The 17,186-nt window shown below is 32.5% G+C and overlaps 1 protein-coding gene across 1 annotated transcript; it reads left to right on the forward strand.

Moving 5' to 3' along the window:
- The first annotated feature begins 721 nt into the window (after window positions 1-721).
- Window positions 722-3,337, forward strand: LOC21412086 (protein SCAR4). The gene is made up of 6 exons (XM_024163624.1): window positions 722-760; window positions 1,488-1,611; window positions 1,696-1,844; window positions 2,784-2,830; window positions 2,957-3,029; window positions 3,128-3,337. Exons 2-6 carry the CDS (start codon window positions 1,569-1,571, stop codon window positions 3,335-3,337), a joined length of 522 nt encoding a protein of 173 aa, XP_024019392.1. The 5' UTR covers window positions 722-760; window positions 1,488-1,568.
- Window positions 3,338-17,186: the final 13,849 nt, after the last annotated feature.

The raw sequence follows: 17,186 nt of genomic DNA on the forward strand, positions 1-17,186 counted from the left end.
ATGAAAACATTATTTAAAAGCTTCCTTATTGAGTTTCAAACTTAACATTTCGGATTTTCTTTGTGGAATTGTTTATAGTTTTATTTTTAGTCACGTTAGATTTCTTTTATCTCTCCTCTTCATATGACGCAAACGGGAATCAAGCTCTTCAACTTCTCATTGAGACTGGAATATCGTTTGCGGACATCATAAACGCTGATTATATTGATATTTAGTCTTGTGTGTTATTTGATTGTGTTTGTTTTAATTAGATTTCTTTAGTTTACTTTTTTTATTTATTCCAATTGGCTTTTTGCAATCTTGAATGTTGTAGTTTGTCATCTTAATTTTGCAAATCGAATTATTTACTGGCAAAATTGGCAACATGGTCCTCTAATGTTACAACCACAAACGTCTTGCCTACGTTATGAAAGGAAAAACAATGACAATTGGTTCTCAACTTAAATAAAAACAATAGATACACACTTGTTTCCCACAAGCTTTTATGTTTGATTTCTCATTTTTAGGTTTTCTATCCATATCATTTGTGGCGTCTATAGGTTTGCTGCAGAAATATTCCATGACTTGCATGGAGAAGTGATGGCGACTGCTACAAAGAGGACATGGTCTAATGGCTCGCATTCAACAACTGGAAGCAGAATTTCCTCCCATTGAGAAGGCACGTCACAAACTAATCTTTCTTCATTTTTCTGAAACAGAATTTCCTCCCATTGAGAAGGCACTCTTGTCACAAACTAATCTTCATTTTTCTGCAATGCCGGTTAGATTATATGGTGCATGTTTCGTTTATATATGGATAGTTAAAACGGCTATTGATATTTTGTGATAAATTATGGGGCTGAGTGGTTTATCTTAGCGTAGTATTTACCCTGTTGATGTACTACTAATAGTGATGAAACAGATGCAATTCTGATTTTTTTTTTTTCATTTTCATTTTCTATGTTACAACACATGTCTTGGACCATAATTTTAGGCCTAGAATAGTCTCTTTGAGATAGTTTTATAGTTATTTTGGAGGTCTTCTTTTTATCTTTTCTATAAATAAGAAGCTGACTTTTGGGAGCCTAAGAATGCATGGAGGTACAAACGGCATTTCTAGCACATAGTCTAATGAAAAAAATAATAGAAGAATAATCTCTTTTACTCCAAGTAATTATTGTTCTAAGCTGATAATCAAAGATAGTAATTGTAAACTGTTTTGTGATGGTTAGCATGAAGAGATTAAATCTTATATGATCATTTTAGCATTTGGCATTATTGGTAAGGCAAATTTGTAAAATATATATTAGAAAAAGATTGGTAAATGTATGAAATTTTAGTTATTTACTGCACCAGGAAGCTAGTCTAACATTTTGTGTACATAGTTCATGATGTTTTTGTCTTGGAAAGTTTCTATTGATTTTGCTTATACAACTTAAAAAAAGGTTACTATGTGCAAAGATTTCAATGTCTAATTGCATTACATGACCCACATTATTCAACTATAGGTGTTGATTGGCATCCCAATTTGCGTTATGAACAAAATCTAATTGCCTGTGGAGACTTGCCTCGCTTTGTAATGGACTCTAATGAGGAGGCCCAGGGCCCACCGCGGTTATTCCTTCTGGACAAGTACTGTACTTACATTAGTGTTTTTACTCAAGTTATGTTGATTTGAAGATCTGACTGAAACAATTGACTTTGCAACTTGGGAAGTCTTAGCATCCCAATTGGTTTCTAATAGGTTCGATGTTGCGGGAGCAGGAGCATGTTATACTGATCCATCGTTCTTCAAGATAGAAGCAACATCATTTTTAATCACAACTGTAGAGATTCAGCGAGAAAAGAAGAACCGCAAAGTGAAGGTATTATAATGAAATGACTGTCGCTGCAATAAACATACAAACTTTTGTGGCAATGTGGGAAGTTAAAGATTATTAAACTATTTAAAATTGTAACACATCTATTTATATTTGTCTCCAAATATGAATACTTAGAAGACCTAATTATGTAGATTTTGAGTAAAATCAAAACTTGAAGCAATCTAATTTTTATCTGGGTGGATCAGCTCTAGAAGCTTGGTGAAGCATTCATTCTCCAAATCTCGATTTCTGTTATTCACCATAATAACTTATTACCTTTTAAGGAGTTTAATTTTTTAGTACATGTTAGAATGATTAATAAATTGGACTGGGTGAATCTATTTGAGACTTTACCATATTAATTTGATAATTATTTTGTCAAATTAAAATAAGCACTCTGTAATCTTTTGTAAAAGGAGGTTCATGAACATGCTCTTATTTAAATAGTTTATTTCCCTTTTCAAGTCCCAACTACTTGACATCTCAAAATTCCAACGTGACACTTGATTTATGCGTCATTCTTGACTTCTAGTGCAATCTATTATATAGGCTTTTAGGTTATTACATGAAAATCTCGGGTATCTTTAAGCTTAGGTTGGATTCTAATACTAGAAACACATACTTTCTGACGTAGTGAACATGTGTTAGATCATAATATATATGGGGTTACGAGTACTTAGGTGCATCAATTCATGAATTTTGCATGTTTGCGTTATACACATCTATATAAATATTCATAAATTAATATACACAGACCCATTGTGCATGGGTGAATGCTGAATAGTTGAAGAAATATATGTACTTTCTTTTTCCTCCTTGTCAATACTGAGACGGCTATCTAATGGCCAAAGTATTTGTGAAAGTAACTTCTTTAATAACGAAAAAGAACTTCATCTCAATACAACTTTAGTGTCATACTCGTTGAAATTTTTTCCTCTTTAGTGGAATGTAGAGACCACCCCAGAAGTTGTACCAACGTCACATACAAAGTGAGTGTTCTTAATTTATGTTGCTTCACTGTATACATAACATTGCAGTGTTGGTGGTATGCATTTTTTAGGCATAGATTGGCGACTGATTTTTTTTTTTTTTATATTTTTTTTCAAGCTGTGCAGATCTCACGAGTTGTTCCTTGAGGAACATATGACCCTGCACGTCTGTTCGCTACTAGAACAGATACGAACTAAGGTTAGGGCTTACCGTTTCTATCCAACTCGATAGTTAATTGGATTTTTTTATCTTGAATTTTTGAGGCAATTGTTATATTGTTTTGCCTGTGGTCTCAGTCCTTCAACTTGAAGCCTGCTGCCGCGACAAGGCCCTGCATTCCAGGTCCTACTCCTAAAACCAACTTGAAGGTTGCTGCAATATTGGAGAAAGCAAATGCAATTCGTCAAGTTCTCTCTCTCTCACTCTTCCTCTCTGTTTGCCTTCCTCTTTCTCCTAGTTGTAAACTAAAGAATAAAACAGAAAATTTAGATACATTTAAAGATTAACAAAAAGGAAGAAATCAGAAAAGCATATATAAAAAATCTGGTGAAAAAATATTTAATTTCATACTATTTTTTCAATCTCATTCGTCTTGGTGAAAAAAGAGAAACTGTATTTGACTATAAGATACTTGATGTTGGATTTTGGTGTAGATGTATTCTTTTTTTGAGATATAAGGTAGATCACGCTCTCAGTTTTTCTGCTAATGAGCGCACTTTGTCTATGAAAATGGAACCTTTTGTTGAATTTTCTCATAGCATGACCGGGAATTGGTTCTCTGCTTTTCTTTTTTAGCATAACGGTAGCTTATGGTGCTTCTTTTTTAAATATATCAATTCTACTAATTATATTTATTTATTTCCAACATCATAGCCATATCATGTTTAAAAAACAAATTCATGTTTTTCCTTATAATTTGTTATAAATGAAAGTAAAAATAACTAAAATCTATTTTTAAAAGTGAAATTCAAACTCAAATTATTCTTTAAATAAAAACTATTCAATAATCTAAAAACCCGAATCACCACATTTAACTCTCACAGCAAGACCGACACGTGCGAAGCACGTGGCTGCAACTAGTCTCTATCTATAAGTATATTAGATATCATGGTTGGTTTATTGTAGCTCCCCTCACATTTGTACCGTTGAAAGCTTTCGTCTTTGTAATTTGTTGTTTCCTTTTTCTCTTCACAACTGCTCTTTTTTCCCCTCCCCTGAAGCGTTAGTGTTTTGTTCTTTGCATTTTCTTCTTTGCATTTTCTTCAGTGTTTCTCTCTCTTCTTTTGTGTTATTCTCTCTCTCACATTTTCTTTCTTCTTCTCTGTCTGCTTCTTGATTGTCCACCTGTCTCTATATTTTGATGGACGGGGAACCTGTTATTTACGGCTCTTAAGATGACGCTATCTAGAAATTATTACATGAAGGTGAGATATTTGCTAAATATATATATATATATATATAACTTTCTCTTTCTAGGGCTTTTTATCAGATATGATATTATTCTCTTTTATGCAGGTTGCTTCTCCTTCAATTGGGTACGCTTCTTTCTTCTTTTTTGTTCTTTTTCTTTTTTTTTTCCACTTGGTTTTTTAACTTTTTCAAGTTATTGATGAGGTTTTTATTTTTATTTTTTGCTGGAAGGTTATTGATGAGTCGGTGTTGATTTTTTTCGTTGGCACAATTTCATTCCATTTTTGAAGATCTTTTGGAATTTTCATTCATCTGTTAAAAGTTAATAGCAATGGTTGGTTGAAAGTAATGACGGCACTATAATGTATAGTTGTTATAGCTAAGGCCATCTGTACTTATAAAGACTTTTTTTGTTTTTTTGTTTTGTTTTTTTGCTCGACTCCTTCGAATTTGAACGTGACCGGAAGACGATTCAAGCATTTGTTCTACAAAAACAGTTAGGTACTATTTTATCCTATATGTGTAGAGAAAAGTGCACCTCTATCATTGAATTTTGAAAGTTCCTTTTTAACTTCTCTCGATGAAGTCATGGTCCCGTGTTGGACACTGTATTGACTATTATAGTTGTTGAAATTCAAACTAGCCGAATCTAGAGGATTGTTAGGTTCCTAGAATCATGGATATAAACTACTGCTACTATGTAGGATCTGTTGTAAACTAATTCCTAGAAATATGTAAAGTAGTTCCTAGTATCTAGGAGTTTTTTTAGGATTAGCTTTTACGTTTCTCTGTGTATAAATACACCTGGAGTTTATTCAATTAATAATAGAAGAAAATTCTAATTATTCAAATCTTTATGGTATTAGAGCTCTAGGCTCTCTAACCCTAATTTCCTAGCCGTCACCTCTAGCCTATCCTCACCACGGCCGAATCTGAACAAACCTCCAGAGACTCCTCGTCATCAGCTTCCCCTAATGTCTCTATCAACCCTCATACCGCAACTGACAACAACCTTGCCCCCATCATCAGTCACAAACTTAATGGCCACAACTATCTTCAATGGTCACAGACCATAATGATGTACATTAATGGACGAAGCCGCGATGACTATATCACTGGTGCTGCTGTCCAACCAAGCACCAGTGATCCCAAATTCAAGACATGGAGAGCTGAAAATAATCTGGTCATGTCCTGGCTAATCAGTTCAATGATGACAGAAATAGGCGAGAATTTCCTTCTCTATACGACTGCCAAAGAAATTTGGGATGCAGCCCCATGACACCTTCTCTAGCAGTGAAAATACTGTTGAACTCTTCCATGTGGAGAGTATCCTTCAAGATCTACGACAAGGAGATCAACCAGTAACAACCTACTTCACCATTTTGACACGGTATTGACAGCAGCTCGATCTGTTCGAAACTCACGAGTGGAAGTATTCTGATGACAGCACCTACTTCAAGAAAATAGTGGAGATCAAACGTATCTTCAAATTTCTAATGGGTCTGGACAAATCTCTTGATGAAGTACGCAGTCGGATTTTAGGCACCAAACCCATTCCAAGTCTCCGTGAAGTTTTCTTTGAAGTACGACGGGAGGAAAGCCGCAAACGAGTCATGATGGGACGATTCGATTCAACTTCTGATGGATCAGCCCTTGCAACAATCAGTTCTCTTCGGAGCTAGCTGCCGCCCTTGCTATTCGCGGAATGCCAAAAAACTCCCGTCGAGGACGCTCCTGGTGTGACCACTGCAAAAAAGCAAGGCCACTTAAAGGAAACGTGTTGGAAGCTACACTGGAAACCTCTTGATTGAAAGCCAAGCCATACTGCTGGAGATCGTGAAAGTCGAGGGAATACTGCTGCTACAGAACCCACGAGGTCTCAGAGTCAGATTCCCTTCACTAAGGACCAGCTGGAACTATTTCAGCAGCTAATCAACAAAGCACAGCTCTCGGCCAATTCGGCAATTTCAATGGACGGGACATCACAAGGCACTAGCAACCTTGCACTTCATGTAGCCAAGTCACCATCATCTTGGATAGTCAATTCGGGAGCCTCAGACCACATGACAGGTGATAGAACGTTATTCACAACATATATTCCATGTCAGGACTATCAGACTGTCCGAATAGCCAATGGCACACGTTCACGAGTAGCTGGAACAGGAACCATACAAGTTTCAAAGACCCTTACCATCCACTCAGTTTTATTTGTTCCTGACCTAGATTGTAACCTAATTTATGTGAGAAAACTGACTAATGACCTTCACTGCGAGACTAAGTTTTTTGCTAAATCTTGTGTTTTTCAAGACTTGAGTTCGGGGAAGATGATTGGCAGTGCTGACATATGTGCAGGCTTGTATCTCCTCAACACAACTACCACCTCAATTTGTTCCCAGGTTAATAAAACATGTGTCAGTCCTCAATGCTGGTTTGTCAATAGTCTAGAGTCAATGAGTCACGCAAATAAAGATAGTGCAATCTTAATGTGGCACTATAGGTTAGGTCATCCAAATTTCATGTACTTGAAACGCTTGTTTCCATCATTATTCATTAATAAAGATCCAAAGTTTTTCCAGTGTGATATTTGCCAGTTATCTAAACACACCTGAAGCACTTGCCCCGTCCATATAAACCAACTCATCCTTTCTCTCTTATTCATGGTGATATTTGGGGTCCAAACAAAATTTCAAATATCACTGGAGCGAGATGGTTTTTACTATTGATAGATGATCATACCCGTGTGAGCTGGACATTTCTCATGAAAGACAAGTCTGAAACCAGTCAAATATTCAAAAACTTTCATAAAATGATTCAAACACAGTTTCAAGCAAATATTCAAAATTTCAAGACAAATAATGCCCGAGATTTCTTCAATTCCACTCTTGGTCCCTACCTCACATCCTATGGCATTGTTCATCAAACTAGCCGAATCTAGAGGATTGTTAGGTTCCTAGAATCATGGATATAACTGCTGCTACTATGTAAGATATGTTGTAAACTAATTCCTAGAAATATGTAAAGTAGTTCCTAGTATCTAGGAGTTTTCTTAGGATCAGCTTTTACGTTTCTCTGTGTATAAATACACTTGGAGTTTATTCAATTAATAATAGAAGAAAATTCCAATTATTCAAATCTTCAATAGTATAATGTGTATTTAACTTGAAAATCTTGCGCTCTTATTAGAATCAAGGTCTTTGCCTAGTTATTTTATCAAAGAAAACTTAACACTTGTGACTTAGTGCAGAGGAAAATTCCCCATTGCTCTGTCTCCCAATTGGTGTGTCATGTGCAGAGAAAAGTCAAAAACAACAGATCATTTATTGCAAGATGGCTCGGAGTCTTTAGGGAAAAGTTTTTGGAGCAGTTAAACTGAAGTGGTGCTTTCTAGCCTAAAGTTGTGCTATTCTGATGGAGGTTTTTAGGGTTTCCGAAGAAGGAAAAAGGCTCAAACCATACGAAGAACAATGCTTTTAGCTGCTCTTTGTGTAATATGGAATGAGAGAAATCATCGAATTTTTTAAGAGAGTGAAATGGTTGTTGAAGACTTATTTGAGAAGGCAAAATACCTTGCTTCTCTGTGGGCTGCAACAGATGCCATTGTCTTTGATAATATTAGGTTGGAGGACATTCTGAGTTGAGATGCTGGTTGTGTTGTTACGTAATCTTGTTTTCTAATTTTTTTTGGTTTTCTTTTTGCCTTTTGGATGGATCTGTCGTGCATCTTTAATCTTTTATTTACTCTTTGTTCTGCGTTTATTTTTTAATAAAATTTTCACTTGTTTCTTATAAAAAAAAAACATGTATTTGCAATACTTGTATTTGTTGGATCCATAACCTAACAGCTACATGAAAATCTTGTGCGTGCTTCTGTTTAACATTATCTTTGTTTTTGAGGTTTTAGTTTTTGCTATCTTTTAACTACTTTTGTGTACTTCGACAGAGACAGATACGTAACCATACATAGAAGTGGTTTCTAAATGTTCAAGAGAGTAGGACTGATACATTGGATTTGTGCTTATCTTTTAATACTTTTAATTGAGTGTTTTGTTAGTTTTAGAGTGTTTTTATTAGTTAATTTATGTATTTTTAGTTGATTTTACAGATTAGCATCATTTGGAGTTCGTAGTTGAGTGTTTGAGTAATCTTTGAAGCTAAATTGAGATTGGAGAGCATCGGCCTTGAAAGATGGCACCTAGGCCTTGAAATGGTTCATTTGCAATACAAAAACCCGAGAGAAGAGAGCCTAGGCTTTGTACAATGGAGTCATGGTGTCAAATTACGCAATGAAGTAATTTTCTGCCCAGGGCCATAGCTCTACTTCGAAGCATTGTGTGGATAGGTTATTTTTCATGCCAGGGCCGCGGCGTCTAAATAGTAGGGCCGCGGTGCTACTTCAAAAATTTTGCCGACTTAAGTTCATTTGAGTTCCAAAAATAGGATTTTTAGGGTTATTTTTTAGGTTTTTTGGGAAGAAACGGAGGGGGAGAGGACCCTCTGTGATTATGGTGTCCACAACAAATTAACATAGCCTTGTTGGAAGAGCTGAGAGATAAAAAATTAGGGGAATTATTTTGGGGAATTTTGGGTCACTCTTTTAGGATTTTTATTTTTGGTTTTAGCTTTTGCAAGGGAGAAAATATTTTGAAGATCAAGAATTGAAGATTGAGGATTGAAAAGTCAAGCTTGGAGCCTGTGACATCTCCATATGAGTTTTTTTCCTTTTAATTTCTCTATCTCTGTATTTTTGTGAATTGAGATGTTGAAACCCTTAATTTATTTTATTTTTATTTTTATGTTTTAATTTTCTTTTGCTAGGGCTATGAGATTACTAATTCTATTTTAATTTCATTTCATTTATTTTTGCTTTCAATCAATTAATTCACTAAGAGTTTATTATTCATGGTTGTTATTTCTTTCTCTATGCTTAATGCTTTCAATTATCTGGCCAATTTTTGAATTGTTTTGGAGACCTAGATTGAAATCCCAGAAGGAGATTTTTAGGAATAGCTTCTTGTGAGAGAAATCGTAAGGTGCATGCAACATCTACCAATAGTAACATGACTTGTGTGAACAATTAAGAGAACCATAAAGCGTAATGAATTTCGAAGGTGGTAGAATTCACATCGAGAGATAGTGGGTTTACATGTTAGGAATGTATTTGATAGCATCCCCCAAAAGACTATTAAATAATTTAGGGTTACTCGTTCTAACACATGAATAATAGGCAATGTTAGTAAGAATAATGAATTAAAGAATATTAGATTTTGTGAAATCATTTGCCCTAGTCTTTAATTTGTTTGAGTCTATTATTTATTTGAGTTTTTATTTGTATTTTGCTCTTACTATTTTTCTATTTTATTTTAGGTTGTTCAAATAATTTTAGAGTTAATCAATTTCGGTACTTAATTAAAATTACGCAATCCTCATGAGAACGATACTTTATTCACTACTTTATTACTTGTATGCGATATTGTGCACTTGCAAATTTTCACATCAGTGACCAATGAACAAGTACCTCCCCCTTGGACATTTTTGTTTCATCCATTGCTACATAATGATCCATTTTATTTGTTTTCTTTTTTTAGGTCTTATATTTCTAATTGACAAAGTTCATTCTATTCAACTTTGTAGATCACTACAATACCACATGTCGTTTTTGTGCATAAAAAAAATGACATGTTGTTTTGTTTGTGAATGTTTTTTCTCTTTTGTCAAAACAACATGTCGTTTTGTTTGTGCCTCTTTTTTCAGGCACAACGTTGTTTTTGTTATATTTTATTTTATTTTTTAAAGGTAAAAAATATAGAAAATTATAACAAAATAGAATATTTTTTGAAAAATGGTGCCGCTTGTTGCATTAATTGTTAAAAATTGTGTATTAGTTTTAGAACGCAAAAGATACATAAAAATCTAAATTTTTGACCCATCCGAGCCCCTGGGTGCCCCACTACGCTAGTCAGAGACTTTTTGACCGCATTTTCTTTTGTCATAATTTGACGCCATTTTTGACAAGCATGCTCTGAATAATGTATGGATCGTGTCTGCAAAATTTCTGAAGTTTTTGACGTCGTATTTATTTTGTTTTATTTTTCAATGACTAAAAATAGGGAAAATAATGAAAAATAGAATATTCATCAAACAATGGCGCCGCTTATTGCATTAATTCTAAAAAATCATATATTAATTTTAGAAGGTGAAACATAAATAAAAATGTTAATTTTTGACTCACCTGGTGCCGCTTGTTGCATTAATTCCTAAAAATAATGTATGAATTTTATAATGTAAAACATTAATAAAAATATCAATTTTTGATCTATCCCGGCCCCTGGGCGACCCAGTGGGCGGGTTTTTTTGGTAGCGTTTTCTTTTTTCATAATTTGAGGCCATTTTTTGTAGGCATGCTTATAAAAATGTAAGGATCTTGTCTGCAAAATTTTAGAATGTTTTGACGTCGTTTTTATTTTACTTTATTTTTGAAAGACGAAAAATAGAGAAAATCCTTAAAAATAGAATTTTTTGTCCTTTTGTCAAAATGACATCGTTTTTCTCAACATAAGAAAAATGACATATCGTTTTGCTTTTTAAAGTATTTTTTCGTTTTTGTCAAAACGACGTCATTTTTTAGCATCAGAAAAAATGACACGTTGTTTTACTCATGAAAGTTTTTTTCCTTTTTTAAAACGACGTCATTTTCTTGTGAAGTTTTTTGTCAAAACAACATGTCATTTTGTATGCTTTTTCTTTCTTTTCAAAATGACATGTCGTTTTGTAGGTGACATTTTTTCATGGTTTTATGGAAAACGACGTCGTTTCTAGTGTTCAGAAAAAAAATGACAAGTCGTTTCGTTCGTGATGTCGTCTCGTTCATGAAAGTTTTTTGTTGTTTTTGTCCAAATGACGTCGTTTTGAGTCAATAGTACAAATTGACATGTTGTTTTGTTGCTGAAAGATTTTTGTCTTTTTCACAAAACAACGTCATTTTTCCATATCAGAAAAATGACATGTCATTTTGTTTGTGGATTTTTTTTGTTCTTGACAAAATGACATGTCGTTTTGATGCAGAAAAAAAAAACATGTCATTTTGTTTGTGAAAGTTTTATCTCTTTTGTCAAAACAACACGTCGTTTTGTTTGTGACTCATTTTTTAGGCACAACGTCATTTTTACTATATTTTATTTTTCTTTTCAAAGGCAAAGAATATAGAAAATCATAAAAAAAATTATAATATTTATCGAAAAAATAGTATCGCTTGTTGCATTAATTGTTAAAAATCATGTATTAATTTTAGAACGCAAAAGATAAATAAAAATGTGAATTTTTAACCCATCCCAGCCCCTGGGCACCCCACTGCGCTAGCCGGAGACTTTTCATCAACGTTTTCTTTTTTCATAATTTGATGCCACCTTTGGCCTGTATGCTCAAAATAATGTAAGGATCGTGTCTGAAAAATTTCTCAACTTTTTGACGTTGTATGTATTTATTTTATTTTTCAAAGACAAAAAAATATGAAAAATCATAAAAAATGAATACTCATCAAACAATGGTGCCGCTTGCTGCATAAATTCCTAAAAATCATATTTTAATTTTAGAATGTGAAACATAAATAAAAATGTTAATTTTTAACTCATCCCGACAACTTGGCGCCCCATTGCGCAAGCAGGGTGTTTTTTAGTAGCGTTATTTTTTTCATAATTCGAGGTCATTTTTTGCAAGCATGGGCATGCTCAGAACAATGTAAGGATCATGTCTGCAAAATTTTTTATTATTTTGACATCATTTTTATTTTATTTTATTTTTCAAAGACGAAAAATAGAGAAAATCATACAAAATAGAATATTCATCAAAAAATGGTGCCGCTTGTTGTACTACTTCTAAAAAATCATGTATTAATTTCATAACATAAATATAAAAAATGTGAATTTTTGAGCCATCGCGGCCACTTGGCACCCCACTACGCGAGTTGGGGGCTTTTTGGCAGCATTTTTATTTTTCCTAACTCGATTCCATTTTTTGCAGGCATGCTCAGAATAATGTAAGGATTGTATTTGCAAAATTTCAAAACTTTATGACGTCGTTTTTATTTTATTTCATTTTTCAAAGACAAAAAATAGGAAAAATCATAAAAAATAGAATATTCATAAAAAAAAGGGTGCTCCCCATTGCATTAAGTCCTAAAAATCATATATTAATTTTAGAATGTGAAACATAAATACAAATGTTAATTTTTGGCTCATCCTGGGCCCTGAGCGTCCCACTGCACGAGTCGTGTGCTTTTTGGCGGAGTTTTCATTTTTCATAATTGGAGGCCATTTTTTGTAACGATGCTCAGAAAAATGTAAGGATTGTGTCTACAAAATTTCAGAATTTTTTGACATCATTTTTATTTTATTTTATTTTTCAAAAATGAAAAATATAGAAAATCATAAAAAATAGAATATTCATCAAAACATGGTGCCGTTTGTTGCATTAATTTCTAAAAATTATGTATTAATTTTAGAATGTAAAACATTAATAAAAATATCAATTTTTGACATTGCATTAATTTCTAAAAATCATGTATTAATTTTAGAATGTAAAACATTAATAAAAATATCAATTTTTGACATATCCCGGCCCTTGGGCAACCCAGTGGGCGGGCTTTTTGGCAGCGTCTTCTTTTTTCATAATTTGAGGCCATTTTTGTAGGCATGCTCAGAAAATGTAAGGATCTTGTCTGCAAAATTTAAAATGTTTTGATGTCATTTTTTATTTTATTTTATTTTATTTTTCAAATGCGAATATAGAGAAAATCATAAAAAATAGAATTTACATCGTTCTTCTCATTAGAAGGAAAACGACATATTGTTTCACTTTTTAAAGTATTTTTTCGTTTTTGTCAAAACGACGTCGTTTTTTAGCATCAGAAAAAATGACATGTCGTTTTACTCGTGAAAGTTTTTTTCCTTTTCTAAAACGACTTCGTTTTGACGCATCAATAAAAATGACGTGTCATTTTCTTGCAAAGTTTTTTGTCAAAATGACATGTTATTTTGTTTGTTTTTTCTTTCTTTTCAAAATGACATGTCGTTTTGTAGGTGACACTTTTTCGTGGTTTTATGGAAAACGACGTCGTTTCTAGTGTTCAGAAAAAAAATGACATGTCCTTTCGTGTGTGAAAAATTTTTGTTATTTTTGTCAAAATGACGTCATTTTGAGTCAATAGTACAAATTGACATGTCATTTTGTTGCTGAAAGATCAGAAAAATGACATGTCGTTTTGTTTGTGGATTTTTTTTGTTCTTGACAAGACGACATGTCATTTTGATGCATAAAAAAAACAACATGTCCTTCTGTTTGTGAAAGTTTTTTCTCTTTTGTCAAAACGACATGTCCTTTTTGTTTGTGTCTCTTTTTTTAGGTACAACGTCGTTTTTATTATATTATATTTTATTTTTGAAAGGCAAAAAATATAGAAAATCATAAAAAAAAATATAATATTTATCGAAAAATAGTGCCGCTTGTTGCATTAATTGTTAAAAATCATGTATTAGTTTTAGAACGCAAAAGATAAATAAAAATGTGAATTTTTAACTTATCTCAGCCTCTGGGCACCCCACTGCGCTAGCCGGAGACTTTTTAGCAGCGTGTTCTTTTTTCATAATTTGATGCCACTTTTGGCCTGCATGCTCAGAATAATGTAAGGATCGTCTCTGCAAAATTTATGAACTTTTTGACGTTATATTTATTTTATTTTATTTTTCAAAGACGAAAAATAGGAAAAATTATATAAAAAAGAATATTCATCAACAATGGTGCCGCAATAATTCCTAGAAATCATTTATTAATTTTAGAATATGAAACATAAATAAAAATGTTAATTTTTAACTCATCCCGGCCACTTGGCTCCCAACTGCACGGGCGGGGTATTTTTTGGCAGTATTTTCTTTTTTCATAATTCGAGGTCATTTTTTGCAGGCATGCTCAGAATAATGTAAGGATCATGTCTGCAAAATTTCTGATTGTTTTGACATTATTTTTATTTTATTTTATTTTTCAAAGGCAAAAAATAGAGAAAATCATAAAAAATAGAATATTCATCAAAAAATGGTGCCGCTTGTTGCATTAATTCCAAAAAATCATGTATTAATTTCATAACGTAAAAGATAAAAAATGTGAATTTTTGACCCATCGTGACTTGGCACCCTACTACGCGAGTTGGGGGCTTTTTGGCAGCATTTTTATTTTTCATAGCTCGATTCCATTTTTTCCAGGCATGCTCAGAATAATGAAAGGATTGTATATGCAAAATTTCAGAACTTCATGAAAAAATGTTGTGGCTTATTGCATTAATTCCTAAAAATCTTATATTAATTTTAGAATGTGAAACATAAATAAAAATGTTAATTTTTGACTCATCCTGGCCCCTGGGTTCCCGAGTGCGCGGGTTGGGTGCTTTTTGGCATCGTTTTCTTTTTTCGTAATTAGAGGCCATTTTTTGTAGGCATGCTCAGAAAAATGTAACGATCGTGTCTGTAAAATTTTAGAACTTTTTTACGTCATTTTTATTTTATTTTATTTTTCAGAAAAAATGGCGCTGCTTGTTGCATTAATTCTTAAAAATCATGTATTAATTTTAGAATGTAAAACATTAATAAAAATATTAATTTTTGACCTATCATGGCCCCGGGGTGACCTAGTGTGTGAGGTTTTTGGTAGTGTTTTCTTTTTTCATAATTTGAGGCCATGGGCATGCTCAGAAAAATTAAAGGATCTTGTTTGTAAAATTTTAGAATGTTTTGACGTCATTTTTATTTTATTTTATTTTTCAAAGACAAAAAATAGAGAAAATCATAAAAAAAATAAAATTTTTTGTCGGTTTGTCAAAATGACGTCATTTTTTCTCATCAGCATAAAAATGACATATCGTTTCGCTTTTTAAGGTATTTTTTCATTTTTATCAAAATGACGTCATTTTTTAGCATTAGAAAAAATGACATGTCGTTTTGCTCGTGAAAGTTTTTTTCCTTTTTTAAAACGTCATCATTGTGATGCATCAATAAAAACGACATGTCGTTTTCTTGTGAAGTTTTTTGTCAAAACGACATGTCGTTTTGTAGGTTTTTTTTTTTTTTCAAAACGACATGTCATTTTGTAGGTGACTCTTTTTCGTGGTTTTATAGAAACGACGTCATTTCTAATCATCAGAAAAAAACATGTCGTTTCGTTCGTGAATGTTTTTTGTTATTTTTTTCAAAATGATGTCGTTTTGAGTCAATAGTAAAACATGACATGTCATTTTGTTGCTGAAAGATTTTTATCTTTTTCACAAAACGACTTCGTTTTGTCGGATCAGAAAAATGACATGTCGTTTTGTTTGTGAATTTTTTTCGTTCTTGACAAAACAACATGTCATTTTGATACATATAAAAAAATCACATCTCGTTTTGTTTGTCAATGTTTTTTCACTTTTTGTCAAAATGATATGTCGTTTTGTTTTTCAATGTTGTTTCACTTTTTGTCAAAATGACATGTCGTTTTGTTTCTGCCTCTTTTTTGTAGGCACAACGTCATTTTTATTATATTATATTTTATTTTTCAAAGGCAAAAAATATAGAAAATTATAAACTATAGAATATTTATCAAAAAATGGTGCCACTTGTTGCATTAATTCTTAAAAATCGTGTATTAGTTTTAGAACACAAAAGATAAATAAAAATGTGAATTTTTGACACATCCCAACCTTTGGCCGCCCCACTAAGCTTGCCGGAGACTTTTTGACAGCGTTTTCTTTTTTTATAATTTGATGCCATTTTTTACATGCATGCTCAGAATAATGTAAGGATTGTGTCTGCAAAATTTTAGAACTTTTTGACTTCTTTTTTGTTTTATTTTATTTTTCAAAGACGAAAAATAGGGAATATCATAAAAAATAGAATATTCATCAAATAATGGTGCCGCTTGTTGCATTAATTCTTAAAAATTATATATTAATTTTAGAATGTGAAACATAAATAAAAATGTTAATTTTTAACTTATCCCGGCCACTTAGGGTGCTTTTTAGTAGCGTTTTATGTTTTCATAATTCAAGGCCATTTTTTGCAGGCATGCTTAGAATAATGTCAAGATCATGTCTGTAAAATTTCAGAATGTTTTGACATCATTTTTATTTTATTTTATTTTTCGAGGACGAAAAATAGAGAAAATCATAAAAAAGAGAATATTCATAAAAAATGGTGTCGTTTGTTGCATTAATTCTTAAAAATCATGTATTAATTTGAGAATGCAAAAGATAAAAAAAAATGTTAATTTTTGACCCATTCTGGCCACTTGGCGCCCCACTACGTGAGTTGGGGGCTTTTTAGCAGCGTTTTCTTTTTTCATAGTTTGATTTCATTTTTTGCAGGCATGCTCAGAATAATGTATTGATTGTGTCTGCAAAATCTCAAAACCTTTTAACGTCATTTTTTATTTTATTTTATTTTTCAAATTCAAAAAATTGGGAAAATCATAAAAAAATAGAATATTCATCAAAAAATGGTGCCGCTTATTGCATTAATTCCTAAAAATAATATATTAATTTTAGAATGTGAAACATAAATAAAAATGTTAATTTTTGACTCATCCTGACCACTGGGAGCCCCACTTCGCGGGCCAAGTGCTTTTTGGCAGCGTTTTCTTTTTTCATAATTTGAGGCATTTTTTACAGGTATGCTCAGAAAAATGTAAGGATCGTGTCTGCGGAATTTCAAAACTTTTTGACGTTGTTTTTATTTTATTTTGTTTTTTAAAATAAAAAATAGAGAAAATTATAAAAAATAGAATATTCATCAAAAAATGGTGCCGCTTGTTGCATTAATTCCTAAAAATCATATATTAATTTTGGAATGTAAAACATAAATACAAATGTTAATTTTTGACTCATTCTGGCCCCTGAGCGCCCCACTGCGTGGGCCGAGTGCTTTTTGA

This window comes from Morus notabilis, unplaced genomic scaffold (genome assembly GCF_000414095.1).
Source record: "Morus notabilis unplaced genomic scaffold, ASM41409v2 Scaffold538, whole genome shotgun sequence".
Classification (NCBI taxonomy): domain Eukaryota; kingdom Viridiplantae; phylum Streptophyta; class Magnoliopsida; order Rosales; family Moraceae; genus Morus; species Morus notabilis.

Bases quoted from the DNA above. Each gene is read 5' to 3' on its own strand.
- LOC21412086 (XM_024163624.1), top strand. From the start codon at position 1,569: ATGAGGAGGCCCAGGGCCCACCGCGGTTATTCCTTCTGGACAA. The intron at 1,845-2,783 runs GTATTATAATGA...TTTCCTCTTTAG, and splicing joins AGAAGAACCGCAAAGTGAAG to TGGAATGTAGAGACCACCCC. The intron at 3,030-3,127 runs GTTAGGGCTTAC...CTGTGGTCTCAG, and splicing joins TAGAACAGATACGAACTAAG to TCCTTCAACTTGAAGCCTGC.